We start from the raw sequence: 14,899 nt of genomic DNA, 5'->3' as shown, positions 1-14,899 counted from the left end.
ATCAATAAGATGTGCAATTTTATTTTAAAGAAATTAATTATATAACGAATTGCTAATAATGCACTTCAGCGCGCCATCTTGGATTCAACTATTTAACTATAACTATGATTGAATCTCAATGCCCACTTTTCATCTTATGGAAAAGGGCTGTCTTTAGGGTTTTCCGGCAATTATTCGAATTTTTCTCACCGTGAAATCCATCCTTTGACTTTAACAAACATTTTAAAAAAGAATTGGCCAAATTGGTCTAGGCGTTGTTGAGTTATGCGCTTAAGATTATTATCAACTTCTTCGTCTTAATCACATTAAATCAGTTTTGTTATTTTGACAGATGTCAAACAATAAAATCTATTATATCAAACAACATAACTTAATTTCCAACTTTTTCTTGCTTTTTCTTTCTTTTTTCTTTATCCTGCTTATTATTTTATAGAATCAAACAAAATTGATATTTAGGCCGTTCCTAGTTATAAATACCGTAATACGATCAAAATATAACAAATCTATATATTTAAAAGAAAGTCGTGTTGGTGCTTTATAACTAAAGAACGGCTAATCAATTTAGCTAAAAAATTGGTGGAGAGTTTCTTAGGGTAGAGGTAGCCAGGAGAAGATAATAGGATACTTTTTGAAGAGAAAACTTTTCTAAAAGTCAAACGACACTAAAAGAGACAAACATATTTGCGTATATGGATTATCTTGCGGGAGAATAAGAGAACGTAAATATAAAGTTTTCTATTATCCCCGTCTCCTCTTTTGTGCGATGCTTCGTGATAGACGTGTTTTCCATTTAAATTTCCCACATTGGGATTTGTTGCCGTTTCTACATTTAGTTTTTGCTTAAATTATCAAACGTAAATTAAGTAAAATTTAAACGTGCCGGATTCATGATACTTTTTCCATTTAAATAACGACGTTTTAATTTAATTTTTACATATAAACCTACAATGACAAAATTTTCTAATGCAAAATTTTACCCTACAAAAAAGATCTCTTTGTTTTTTTCCATAAAAACATTCCTGTAAAAGTTATTTGCGATTAAAAGTATACATCGACGCGTTGTCGATACGCGACTATTGTAACTTAAACTCTAGTTTCGATCAATTGACCATAGGTGGCGCAGTTAGAATTTGCTGTGAATGAGATTATAAACTATGTGAATAATTTTGATTGCAAATAACTTTTACAGGAATGTTTGTATGGAAAAAACCAAAGAGATCTTTTTTGTAGAGGATAAAATTTTGCATCAGAATATGTCTTTGTCGAAGCTGTAGGTTTATTTACTTTGGAGATAAAAAATTAAATGCAAAACGAAATCATGTTATTTAAAGGAAATCCCATGTTATTAAGAGCTAATTTACGTTGGATCATTTAAAGCTAAATCAAAATTCCGGCACGGTTTAAATTAAAAATTAAGAAGCTAATTTACGTTGAGATCATTTATTTTAGAGCTAAAACAAATAAAACTTCAGAGTGTGTTTGTACGGCAACATAGTAAAAACTTTTTTAATCAATGAAAACTTTTTGGAAGATAATAACTTTGTGCGATGCTTCACTTCCCCACTCAACATGCAGCGACCAAAACGATCAAATCTTATCCGACAAAACCGTAATGCAACTAGGCTTCGAAGGATTGCGAATGAAAAGACTGAAGAAGAACAAGAAATTGCACGTGAAAAGCGAGGCAGAACAATGTTTGCCGGGTCAGCTAGTAGGTTATAGAAATCTGGTTATATTTTAGGTCACAATCCACCGGAAATGATTGTACTATAATAATATAACACCTCAAGAAACTTTAAAAGCCAAAAATTTGCGTTTATTGATTTCACTATTGTTATTTATAGGCTGAGGTTAAATTATTGTAATTGTATCGTTTAAACAAATGGTATTGTTAAAATATTAATTTTGTTAATAAACTTAATTTTAATAAAAAAATGTATTTAAATAATATGTTTTTGTATGTTATATATAATATAATATACATTATTCCGTGAAGTGGTGATATTTTAGTTGCCTATACGCATCTCTATTAATAATACAATTATTAAAACGTAGAGTGCAGTATATAACGTGTCATTAGGATCGTTCAGACCGTCATTTTGTAGTTTGTTCTAATAAAACCAAAAATTCATCATAATATGATGTTTTAGTCAAGTATACACAAGTTAATATTTGTTATTCTTATAAGTTCGGATACTTAAGTTGCCTCTATGTATTTCTAAAAATAACCTCACTTTCAATACGTAGATTGCAGTTTAGAACGTGTCACGCCATTGTTTCGAGTATTTTGTTGTAATAAAACTAAAAATATCGTCGTAATACAAGGTTTTACTCCAGGAAATTCACTATTAGAACTATCTGAGGTATTTTCTGATTTCCTTGTAAATAATTAAACATTTCTAGACTTCCAATTGCTATCAGCAATACCGTAAATATTTTTAGTATTGATATGTATTGTTTTTGTGGAAATATACTATGATTACATACCGGAAATATGTAAAAGAAACACTGTTATAATAAACAACAGTAAAAACCAATCCCCACTTTAGAAAATTTGAAAAAAACGAATACTAAGTAACAAAATAAATTTATACAGTCAAAATACGTAGATACAAACATAGAACTCCACAGATTGATGTAAAAATAAAAATTAAACAAGATGAAACAAAAATTATTGACTAAAAGTGATCCGGAGTTAAAGAAAACTGTAAAAGTTCGATATGTGTGGTCAAACATAATAGTTCTCGGGGTTTTACATCTTGCAGGATTATACGGCATGTTTCTAAAGTTCCAAAATATACCAGCAGATATTTTCAGTAAGTAATTACGTTAAAAAATCTCAAAAAACCTTCGAAAACCATCAAAAGCAATTTTTTTTTAATTAAAGTGATAATTTATGGAGTAATATCAACCCTGGGCATCACTGGAGGTGCACATCGTCTATGGGCTCATCGTTCATACAAAGCTAACACATTAGCACAAGTTATTCTTATGTTCATGGCGACGTGCACTTATCAAAACAGTATTTATATCTGGGCGAGAGATCATCGCTTGCATCATAAATGTTCTGAAACTGATGCTGATCCTCATAATGCAAAAAGAGGATTCTTTTTTAGTCATGTCGGATGGCTAATGATGAAAAAACATCCTGATGTTATCAAAAAAGGCAAAACAATCGATATGAGTGATTTACAAGCTAATAAATTAGTTATGTTTCAACATAGGTTTGTTTTTCTAAATTTTTTTATGTTTATAACCTAAAAATATTACAATTTTATGTTAAATTAATTTATTTATGTTTTAGGCATTATTATCTCTTAGTTCTGTTGATTGCAGCTGTGTTGCCATCTTGTTTCGCGCATTACGCACTTGGCGCATCGTGGAAAGTCGCCATTTTTCGTGTAACGATTTACAGATATATTATTTCCGTTAATTTGGTATGGTGCATCAATTCTTTAGCACATTTATACGGAAATAAACCATATGATAAGTAATTATATGTTTTCATAGTGTTTTTCTTAATAAAAACAATAAATGTAACGTTTTTATAGGAATATAGGACCAGTCGAACAAGGTTTTATGCGTGTGGTTGCCTACGGTGAAGGGTTCCATAATTATCATCATACATTCCCACAGGATTACAAAACCGGAGAATTTCACAACGACACGCGTAATTTAACCACAATCATGATTGATTGCTTGTTTTGGTTAGGCTGGGTCACCGACAGGAAAACTATATCAAAGAATATCATCGATGCAAAATGCCTACGTTCAGGAGGAAACAATCGAGAAATCAATACAACAAAAACTCGAAAAATTATTAAAAACATTAAATATTTAACTTTAAACATAATATTCTTGTCTATTATATAAAAATAGAGAAATATTAAATTAATTATTAATTAAATTAAATTAAAGGAAGATAATAAATTTTATTTTGTTATTGATAATAATTTGCAACCACTCTGAATGCCCCACATCCGTAAAACCACCAAAGGTGGCCTGAACGATCATCGTGACAATATTCACACTCCGAAGAGTGAAAAATATTGCAGCCTCACGCTCAAGATGTGGAGCTATATCTCATCATCATGGTTGCAATAACTCAACACGTTTGTGAAGAGTATGCGAAGATATACTACAGAAATGATCCTGTGAAGTATGATCTTAATTTTACAGTGGAAATACGAATGTATACATAGTAAAATGTTTAAGTTTTATTTTGAGACGTATTCACAACGCCATCTATATTTAACTGTATATAACAAACAGAGGAAATATAAAGTCGAAATACTATCAGTAGTAATGACCTTCAACTTGTAAAAAGTCGAAATATTAATATAAATTACTATTGCTTGGGTATATTTAATTTTATTGAATAAATTGAATCAATTTCAAAACAAAAAAATGTTAAAACTTGAATATTCTTATTTTCTTTTCAACAAATTAAATAAAAGAAGTCTAAGGGGCTGTCCATTAATCACGTGATCTTTTTTTGTCATTTTTTGGACCCCCCCCCCCCCTTTGGTGATACGTCGTGAGGTTTAAGATTAATGGACAATCCCTAAAGTGATGAAAGGGAAGCATCTGGAATGCTCTGGTGGAGTCATCAGACGCGTAGGACGCTAGGTATTGTCAGCTACCCGCAAATAGGAGTGGGGGTAAAAGTTTCGTAAAAGCACATTGAACCTTTTTAATACCTAGTGTAATCCACTACTTTTACTTGTTAATGTAACCTACCCTTAGGATATAAGTAAGTCAAACACAATCTCCCTTGAACACTCAGTTATCTCCTCACAAATGTAAAAATACTTGTTTGAACACTGGTCGTCATCCCACTGATGACTATTGATGTTTGAAACAGTAAGACAATGCTGGGATCCATGGTTATTGGGTTCCCCATAATACCAATTCTTGTATCTAATTGGTTGTCCTGTGCTCATCCAAACAAACTCTCCTTCTTTGGCTTGATCAGTTCCCGAAGACCAATAAACTTTCTTAGTTGATATCCAACTACCAATTAAGTTTCCAATATCAATTTGCTCGGCTTCGGAATTTATTGTTGCTAATGTCATGTTTTTCAAATGACAAGCATGGAAAGCAGCAAACCAATTTAACTGTAAGTAAATGTAGGTATATGGTTAGGAGTTAAATTTGTTTGTTAAATTTGGTAAAGATGATCATACCTCGGTATCATTAAACAAAAAATATTCTTTTGGGGATACTTTAGGTGTTAATACACACACGAATAGAATTAATAACACTTTACGTGTAAATATTTGTGATGTTGCAGGAGTCATTGTGATTGTGTTGTAATGGAGATGTTAACTGTTCCGATTTGTTTTACAACTGAATGTGTGGTCATTATGCTTGTGAGATACCAATAATTGTTATCAATTTGAGGTCAATGATTATAAAACTAGCTGTTTTAGCAAACTTTGTATCTCAACATGGAAATACAATGTATTTTGTGCTCCCTAATTAACTATCGAATGATGGAGACACTTATGTCAATCAACCAAACCTAAATAACATTTTTCCCTGTATTATTCATTTTGCTATCGATATATTAATAACCAGTTTTTGCCCGCGACTTTGTCCCGGTAGTGTTTTAATAAAAATGTAATTCGTCTTTACTCTCTTGTTCTAGATATAGTATGTTTCAATTCTATCAATAAGATGTGCAATTTTATTTTAAAGAAATTAATTATATAACGAATTGCTAATAATGCACTTCAGCGCGCCATCTCCGATTCAACTATTTAACTATAACTATGATTGAATCTCAATGCCCACTTTTTATCTTATAGAAAAGGGCTGTCTTTAGGGTTTTCCCGGCAATTATTCGAATTTTTCTCGCCGTGAAATCCATCCTTTGACTTTAACAAACATTTTAAAGAAAGAATTGGCCAAATTGGTCTAGGCGTTGTTGAGTTATGCGCTTACCAACAGATTTTGCGATTAATTATTATATTATAGCAGACTATTATCAACTTCTCTGTCATAATCACATTAAATGCGTTTTGTTATTTTGACAGATGTCAAACAATAAAATCTATTATATCAAACAACATAACTTAATTTCCAACTTTTTTCTTTCTTTTTTTTATCCTGCTTATTATTTTATAAAATCAAACAAAATTGACATTTAGGTCGTTCCCTAGTTATAAATACCGTAACACGATCAAAATATAACAAATAGGTTATAGAAATCGGGTTATATTTTGGGTCAGAATCCACCGGGAATGATTGTACTATAATATACCACCCCCAGAAACTTTAAAAGCCAAAAATTTGCGTTTATTGATTTCACTATTGTTATTTATAGGCTGAGGTTAAATTATTGTAATTGTATCGTTTAAACAAGTGGTATTGTTAAAATATTGATTTTGTTAAAAAACTTAATTTTAATAAAAATATTTAAATAATATGTTGTATGTTATATATAAGATAATATACATTATTCCGTGAAGTGGTGATATTTTAGTTGCCTATACGCATCTCTATTAATAATACAGACCGTCATTTTGTAGTTTGTTCTAATAAAAACCAAAAATTCATCATAATATGATGTTTTAGTCAATTGATACACAAGTTAATATTTGTGATTCTTATAAGTTCGGGTACTTAAGTTGCCTGTATGTATTTCTATAAATAACCTCACTTTCAATACGCAGATTGCAGTTTAGAACGTGTCACGCCATTTAGTAGTTTTTGTAATAAAAACTAAAAATATCGTCGTAATACAATGTTTTTACTCCAGGAAATTCATTATTAGAACTATCTGAGGTATTTTTTGATTTCCTTGTAAATAATTAAACATTTCTAGACTTCCAATTGCTATCAGCAATACCGTAAATATTTTTGGTATTGATATGTATTGTTTTTGTGGAAATATACTATGATTACATACCGGAAATATGTAAAAACCAATCCCCACTTTAGAAAACTTTAAAAAAACAAATACTATGTAACAAAATAAATTCATACAGTCGAAATAAGTAAATACAAACATAGAACTCCACAGATTGATGTAAAAATAAAAATTAAACAAGATGAAACAAAAATTATTGACTAGTAAAAGTTCGATATGTGTGGTCAAATATCATGGTTCTCGGCATTTTACACCTCGCAGGATTATACGGAATGTTTCTAAAGTTCCAAAATATACCAGCAGATATTTTCAGTAAGTAATTACGTTAAAAAACCTCAAAAAACTGTAAAAAACACCAAAATCATAAAAAAAACTGAATTTTTTAAATTAAAGTGATAGTTTACGGAGTAATATCAACATTGGGCATCACTGGAGGTGCACATCGTCTATGGGCTCATCGTTCATACAAAGCTAACACATTAGCACAAATTATTCTTATGTTAATGGCACCTATCAAAACAGTATTTATATCTGGGCGAGAGATCATCGCCTGCATCATAAATGTTCTGAAACAGATGCTGATTCCCACAACGCAAAAAGAGGATTCTTTTTCAGTCACGTCGGATGGTTAATGATGAAAAAACATCCCGATGTTATCAATAAAGGCAAAACAATTGATATGAGTGATTTATAAGCTAATAAAATAGTTATGTTTCAACATAGGTTAGTTTTTCTTATTTTTGTCATTTTAATAACTTAAAAATACTAAATTTTAATGTTAAATTGTTTTATTTGTGTTTTAGGCATTATTATCTCTTAGTTCTGTTGATTGCAGCTGTGTTGCCATCTTGTTTTGCGCATTACGCGCTTGGCGCATCGTGGAAAGTCGCCATTTTCCGTATGACGATTTACAGATACATTATTTCAGTTAATTTGGTATGATAAGTAATTAGGGGACGGTTGCTTAAGTCCTACCGTCACGTAAGTCGTACGTCGGTCTTTTCTCTCACTTGAAGGCACTTTATGCAACTTAAAATGCTATATTCGGACCGCATGAAATCATACTAGAAGCATATTTTTTAATCAGTTCCCGCCGAATCGGAATTGAGAAGTTATGCGCAAAAATAGTTTTGCTCCTCGTGCTCATTCAATTTCTCGTGGAGCTTGAAAGCATTGGTGGTCAGAAAAACACCACTAAATATGTGTTGCATGTTAAATATTGGGTATACATCTATCCATGTATTGTTTTCTGCATGGATTTTGTTAAATATTCCTTCTGATATATTGTTTAAGGTTGTTTTAAGCGGGAAGCACATGTTTGCTAACTCGTACCCCTTTGCGTTTTTTAAGTCGTACCTATAGAACATATGGGACTCAAGGTTTCAGCTGCGCCACGAGGCGGCGCTACGGTTGCGCGCCGAAGATACTTTACTAGCGTGATGAGAATAGGGAAGATGATTCAGTGCCTCAAATGCAAAATTTGGATACATGACAAATGTGTTGGGGTGTTCAAACGAGTAAAAAATACCTTGCAAATAAATACATTATTATTAAACTAATATATATTCTCATTTTGATATTACTTTGGCATAGGTACGACTTAAGGTATCGAAGGTATGACTTAGGGTACCGGTTTGTTAAGTCGTACCGTTCACACATTTTTGTTAAATTGATGTTTTACAAAAATATAAACATTTCTGATGAATTTTTCTCATACGAATTGAAGCTATATTAACTAAAGCAGGTAAATATGTCGAAAAACTGACATTATGTTGCAAAACTTTCAATCTAGGGCCAATTGTATTTTAGAGGTACGACTTGGCCAACCTTCCCCTATATGTTTTTATAGTGTTTTTCTTAATAAAAACAATAAATGTAACGTTTTTATAGGAATATAGGACCAGTCGAACAAGGATTCATGCGTGTGGTTGCCTACGGTGAAGGGTTCCATAATTATCATCATACATTTCCACAGGATTACAAAACCGGAGAATTTCACAACGACACACGTAATTTAACAACAATCATGATTGATTGCTTCTATTGGTTGGGTTGGGTCACCGATAGGAAAACTATTTCAAAGAATATAATCGATGCGAAATGCCTACGTTCAGGAGAAAATAATCGAGAAATAAATACAACAAAAACTCGAAAAATTATTAAAACCATTAAATATTTAGTTTTAAACATAATATTCTTGTCTATTATATAAAAGAAAGAAAAATAATAGATAAAATTTTTTATTTTGTTATTGATAATAATTTGCAACCACTCTGAATGCCCCACATCCGTAAAACCACCAAAGGTGGCATGAACGATCATCGTAACAATATTCACACTCCGAAGAGTGAAAAATATTGCAGCCTCACGCTCAAGATGTGGAGCTACGTCTCATCATCATGGTTGCAATAACTCAACACGTTTGTGAAGAGTATGCGAAGATATACTACAGAAATGATCCTGTGAAGTATGATCTTGATTTTACATACGTAGGTAGTAAAAAAAAAACACCATTTTTTTTTTTTGGAAAACATTTAATAAATTAAGTATAAACAAAAACAATTAAATAGAAAATAACTTACACAGTACATATTTCTTATTGTTTACGATTTAATAATAATTTTTATACAGTACCTTTTGACGAACAAATTACCTGCTAATTTTTAAAATTTACATATGATTGACATCATTGATGATTTTACGACGAGAGTTTTATTATTATGTCACTTGTGCCCTGATACGTAGGTAGTAAAAAAAAACACAAAGTAGAGACGTTAATAATATGTAAGAGAGGGGGAAAAAGGGGAGTAATTAATTTAGAGGAATATTTGAGAGAGTTTTTTGGTTATTTCTATAATGATTTTTAAGGGGATGATTTAGTATGTTTTCTGTTAAGTTGGACGCTAAAATGTGATGTTTATAAAAATTGGTATTTAATTTTTTAATGTAATTTGAAATTGTTTCGCAGCGCGTACGTTCATGAATAATTTTGGTGCGAATTCGAGATTGTCGCGTGATTTTGAGTATGTTCCGGAGAATCGCGTTTTGGAAAATTTGCATTTTGGATTTAGTTGTTTTTGCAGCAAGTTCAGTTACTTGTGATCCGTACGTTAAAATTGGAAGAATGTAAGATTTGTAGATTTGGGTTTTCAGATGTGTATTTAATTTTGAATGGGGTCCAAGAAGGGGGTATAATTTTGTTTTGGTAATTCTGGCTTTGCATAAGGCTGAAGAGATGTGTTTTTTGAAAGTTAATTTTTTGTCAATAATTACGCCTAAATATTTAGGGTCGGGTGTTTCTGGGATGTTTAAATTGTTTAAAGAAGGAGTAGATTGATGATTTTTGGATTTTCTTCGGTTGCCGAAGTAGGTAATTGTGGATTTTTCCGGGTTTGGGAGGAGTTTCCACTTTTGGTAATACATTTGGAGTTTGTTTAGGTGTTGTTGGGTGTATTTGTTAGCTTGAGCGGTTTGAGATGATGTAGTGATGATTGCGGTATCATCAGCAAACAAGGCAATATCGGTATTTGGATCGGTAGGAATGTCGTGGGTATAAATGTTGTAAAGTTGGGGAGAAAGTACGCCGCCTTGTGGGACCCTGTGGTTAATTTTTGCGAGTTGGAAAAAGTGTTTTGAAGTTTTACTTGGAAAGAGCGATTGCTCAGGTAGTTGCGTATTAGCAGGATTAGATTTTTGGGATATTTTAAGAGAATAAGTTTATAAATTAACGCGTCATGCCAAATAGTGTCGAATGCTTTTGTTAAGTCTATTGTAGTTAAAGAGGTAGTTTTGTTCAGATTAGTGTTAATGGTGATTTTGTTAATAATTCTAGCTATTTGCATGTTAGTAGAATGATGTTTTCGGAAGCCAAATTGGGAGTCAGGTATAACTTTAAGTAATTGGGTGTGTTTTGTTAGTTCTACATTAATAATTTTTTCGTTAAGTTTACCGAGCATAGAAATTAAGCTAATAGGACGATAATTTTGTGGAAGTGTTGGGTTTTTATTCGGTTTTGCTATTGGGATTACTACAGAGTGTTTAAATTGTTTAGGGAAGTAATTTAGTTGGTAGCATGCATTATAGATTTTTACTAGTTGAAGGATAAAGTTGTTTGGATATTTTTGATCATTTCGTTAGTAATTTTGTCTTTACCAGGAGATTTTTTATTGGGAAGTGATTTAATAAGTGATTGTAATGACGTGAAATTTATAATTGGATCACATGGATTTGTTTGAGGTTGTTGTAGGAAATTTTTAATCGTATTTTGTATGTGGTCATGAAATGTGTTATCGTGTAGGTGATCGGTAAGGGAGGAAGATTTGGAAAATTCGTCAGCCAGGGCATCACTCTTTTCTTGTGTAGAAAATTTGATGCCATTGGCCGTGTGTAATGGAGTGTTTTTTTGGTTGGGAATTCTTAGTTGTTTTATGATTTTATGAACGGATAGGAGATTCTTGGTATTGGATAGTTTATGATTCCATTGCAGGTTGGTGTAGGAGGCAATTTTTCATTAATTTCTTGGGACATTTTATTAATTTGGGGTTTAAGGATTTGGAATAGATTATATTTTTGGGATGTTTTACGTAGTTTGTTTTTGGTGTTAATTAAGTTTAGGATGTCACGGGGAAGTTGTAATTTATGTGAGGGAGTGTTTATAATTTGTGTGTTTTTGTGGTATGCATGCAAAGTGGCATTTGTTAGTCGGTGCAGGGCTTTGTCAATGCTGTTAGTACTGTGTAATGGAAAATTGGGATTTTGGTTTTCAGGTAGTTTTATAATTGGACCAGTTTGTAATTCGGGAAATTTTGGTATTTAATTTTATGGGGACTTTTAAGTGGATTCGCGTGGCGACAGGTAGATGATCGGAGTCCAGGTCATTGACCGTTGAAGGAGGTTCAACGTAAAATTTTAAGTTGGTGACAATTAGGTCTATTGTGGAAGGATTATTGCCATTTGTCGGGTAATGGGTGTAAGAATTTTGTGGGTAAAGTAAGTTAAGTTGTGGATGACAATTAAGGAAATCATTTAGGATTTTTCCATTTTGGTTAGTTGATGAATTATTCCAGTTCGTGTGTTTCGCGTTAAAGTCGCCAAGGATTATGGTATTTGGAAATTTTGTGATATATTTTAATTCGTTAAGGTCAGATGCAAATTTCGGATAATTATAGAAGTTGGTAATGCGAATTTTATTTACTAGGATGCTAATTGAGTTTTCGGTTTCGAGGAGTTGATCATAGTGAAGTTCTTTTTTAATGTATATTGTAATTTTTTTGTTGGAAATAAGATTGTAATTCACAATTTTTGGAAGAGGTTTTTTGGATTTGGAGGCTTCTTGTATACATGCAACATGAATTTTGTTTTGTTCTAGAAAATGTCGAAATTGAAGGATTTTGTTTTGTAGGGAGCATGCGTTCCATGTAATGATTTTTAAATGATTTAAGGATTTAGGATCCATAATGTTTAAGAATAACTATTAGTTTCTCCACCTCCGTTGGAGCGTTGTCAATTTCAGGTTTGATTTTTTGGAATTTTTGTAGGATGTTTATATATGATTGCATGGGATGATGAGTATTAGGAGTGGTGTTAGTGTTATTTGTGTGTGTATTTTTTGGCGAGGAGTTTTGCGCAATGGAAGGTGTTGCTTTGTAATATGGCTTTGGAAGCGGGAATGTCTTGTCGTTGATTGTGAGGTTTGGAGTTCTAACGTCAGCTACTTTAATGTGTTTTTGTTGTACATACCTGTTGTAAGCAGGGCATCCGGTGAAGTTTGCTGGGTGAGGTCCGGTACAATTTGTGCATATCGGTGGTGCATCTGGCTCCTTATCGCAGTCCTGAGTGAGATGATTTTTTGGACATTTAACGCATCTTGGGGCGCTCCGGCAGTTCTCTGTTCCGTGGCCGAACTCCTGGCATCTTCGACACATTGTTATTTTCGTGGGTTTTATATAGCGTTCGTAGTGGATGAATGCACCGTCTATGCTTTTGATTTTTTTAATGTCATTTATGTTGGTTTCCGACGTGAGTTTAATTAGGTATGATCGACTTTCCGAGTCATCTTTTTTGCTTTTCATTTTCCGCACGTATAGCACGCCCGGATGTTGCTGTTTGTAAAACTTCGTAAGTTCTTCTTCTTCCAAAAATGGTACAGTTTTGATGACAAGAGATTTTGTAGCTTCTGTCAGTTTGCGATAGGAAAAATACTCTAGTTGTTGATGGTCGAATAAATTAATAAGTTTTTTGTAGTCGTTGTCCGATTTCACAAATATTTTTGTTCTGTTCCCGTAAAAGATTGTTGGAGTTTGCGCTGTAGTTGTAATGATTTTCTGGTGAAATTGTTTATAATTTATAATTTTAGATTTGATCACGATTGGAGGTAATTTTTGGTGGGTATTGGGTGTCGTAGTTGCATTTGTATCGATTCCAATGTTAGAACGGTTGATTTGATTGATTTGTTGTGCGTGATTTCGTGCGTCGTTTTCGTTTTGTTCGTTGTTTTTCCGCTTGCGTCTTTTGTTTTGAACCTCCTGGAAAGGCTCTTCTTCCACTTCTTCCTGCGCTTCCTCGTGGTCGGTATGGATTTCTTCTTCCATTGGCAGGTCGTTGTATCTATTCTTGACGGGCAAAGCATATCTATCTCGCGATAGATTCTTGTCGTGAATCTTTTCCTTCGTTTCAATAAAGTGTTTAAGTTGCTCAATTTGGAATTTTAGAGCCGCGTTTTCTTCTTGAAAGTGTTTTAATAATTCAGAGATGTCAGAGGGCGTTGAATTGGTGGTCGTCTTCGTGGATGCAGTGGGTTGTTGCCCTAATAAGGGCATGTTGATTTTTTCGTAAGGCTTGGTGGAATTACGTTGAGTATTCATGTTCATGTTTATGGAGATGTTTACTCTTCGGCTGTTCGATAGAGACTAAAGATTAATGGACAATCCCTAAAGTGATGAAAGGGAAGCATCTGGAATGCTCTGGTGGGGTCATCAGACGCGTAGGACGATAGGTATTGTCAGCTACCCGCAAATAGTAGTGGGGGTAAAAGTTACGTAAAACCGCGTTGTACCTTTTTAATACCTAACGTAATCCACTACTTTTACTTGTTAATGTAACCTAACCTTAGGATATAAGTAAGTCAAACACAATCTCCCTTGAACACTCAGTTTTCTCCTCACAAATGTAAAAATACTTGTTTGAACACTGGTCGTCATCCCACTGATGACTATTGATGTTAGAAACAGTAAGACAATGCTGGGATCCATGGTTATTGGGTTCCCCATAATACCAATTCTTGTATCTAATTGGTTGTCCTGTGCTCATCCAAACAAACTCTCCTTCTTTGGCTTGATCAGTTCCCGATGTCCAATAAACCTTCTTAACTGATCCCCAACTACCAATTAAGTTTCCAATATCAATTTATTCGGCTTCGGAATTTATTGTTGCTAATGTCATGTTTTTCAAATGACAAGCATGGAAAGCAGCAAACCAATTCAACTGAAAGTTATGTATATGGTTAAGAGTTAAATTTGTTTGTTACATTTGGTAATGATGATCATACCTCGGTATCATTAAACGAAAAATATTCTTTAGGGGATACTGCAGGTGTTAATACACACACGAATAGAATTAATAACACTTTACGTGTAAATATTTGTGATGTTGCAGGAGTCATTGTGATTGTGTTGTAATAGAGATGTAAACTGTTCCGATTTGTTTTACAACTGAATGTGTGGTCATTATGCTTGTGAGATACCAATAATTGTTATCAATTTGAGGTCAAAGATTATAAAACTAGCTGTTTTAGCAAACTTTGTATCTCAACATGGAAATACAATGTATTTTGTGCTCCCTAATTAACTATCGAATGATGGAGACACTTATGTCAATCAACCAAACCTAAATAACATTTTCCCTGTATTATCCATTGTGCTATCGATATATTAATAACCAGTTTTTGCCCGCGACTTCGTCCCGGTAGTGTTTTAATAAAAATGTAATTTGTTTTTACTCTCTTGTTCTAGACATAGTAGGTATGTT

The 14,899-nt window shown here is 32.8% G+C and overlaps 2 protein-coding genes, 2 non-coding genes and 1 pseudogene across 4 annotated transcripts; 2 read left to right on the top strand and 3 right to left on the bottom strand.

The window, feature by feature from the left end:
- The first annotated feature begins 2,445 nt into the window (after positions 1–2,445).
- LOC135801054 (acyl-CoA Delta-9 desaturase-like) lies at positions 2,446–3,935 on the top strand. Its single transcript, XM_065314417.1, has 4 exons — positions 2,446–2,816; positions 2,888–3,224; positions 3,305–3,490; positions 3,552–3,935. Exons 1-4 carry the CDS (start codon positions 2,660–2,662, stop codon positions 3,871–3,873), a joined length of 1,002 nt encoding a protein of 333 aa, XP_065170489.1. The 5' UTR covers positions 2,446–2,659; the 3' UTR covers positions 3,874–3,935.
- Positions 3,936–3,959: 24 nt separating this feature from the next.
- On the bottom strand, positions 3,960–4,169 carry LOC135801544 (small nucleolar RNA U3). Its single transcript, XR_010550388.1, has one exon. It is a non-coding gene; the product is annotated as a small nucleolar RNA U3 (small nucleolar RNA).
- Positions 4,170–4,742: 573 nt separating this feature from the next.
- On the bottom strand, positions 4,743–5,075 carry LOC135800817 (mannose-binding protein-like). Its single transcript, XM_065314142.1, has one exon. It carries the CDS (start codon positions 5,073–5,075, stop codon positions 4,743–4,745), a length of 333 nt encoding a protein of 110 aa, XP_065170214.1.
- Positions 5,076–7,107: 2,032 nt separating this feature from the next.
- On the top strand, positions 7,108–9,086 carry LOC135800816 (acyl-CoA Delta-9 desaturase-like; annotated as a pseudogene).
- Positions 9,087–9,141: 55 nt separating this feature from the next.
- LOC135801546 (small nucleolar RNA U3) lies at positions 9,142–9,351 on the bottom strand. The gene has a single exon (XR_010550390.1). It is a non-coding gene; the product is annotated as a small nucleolar RNA U3 (small nucleolar RNA).
- Between the last annotated feature and the right edge of the window lie 5,548 nt (positions 9,352–14,899).

Source organism: Atheta coriaria, unplaced genomic scaffold, assembly GCF_025399875.1.
Source record: "Atheta coriaria isolate IRGN ID8LTWV9N9 unplaced genomic scaffold, Caltech_Dcor_3.1 hic_scaffold_10_pilon, whole genome shotgun sequence".
Classification (NCBI taxonomy): Eukaryota; Metazoa; Arthropoda; class Insecta; order Coleoptera; family Staphylinidae; genus Dalotia; species Dalotia coriaria.
The sequence above is the reverse complement of the archived record's forward strand: the minus strand, read 5'-3'. Positions and strand labels throughout refer to the sequence as shown.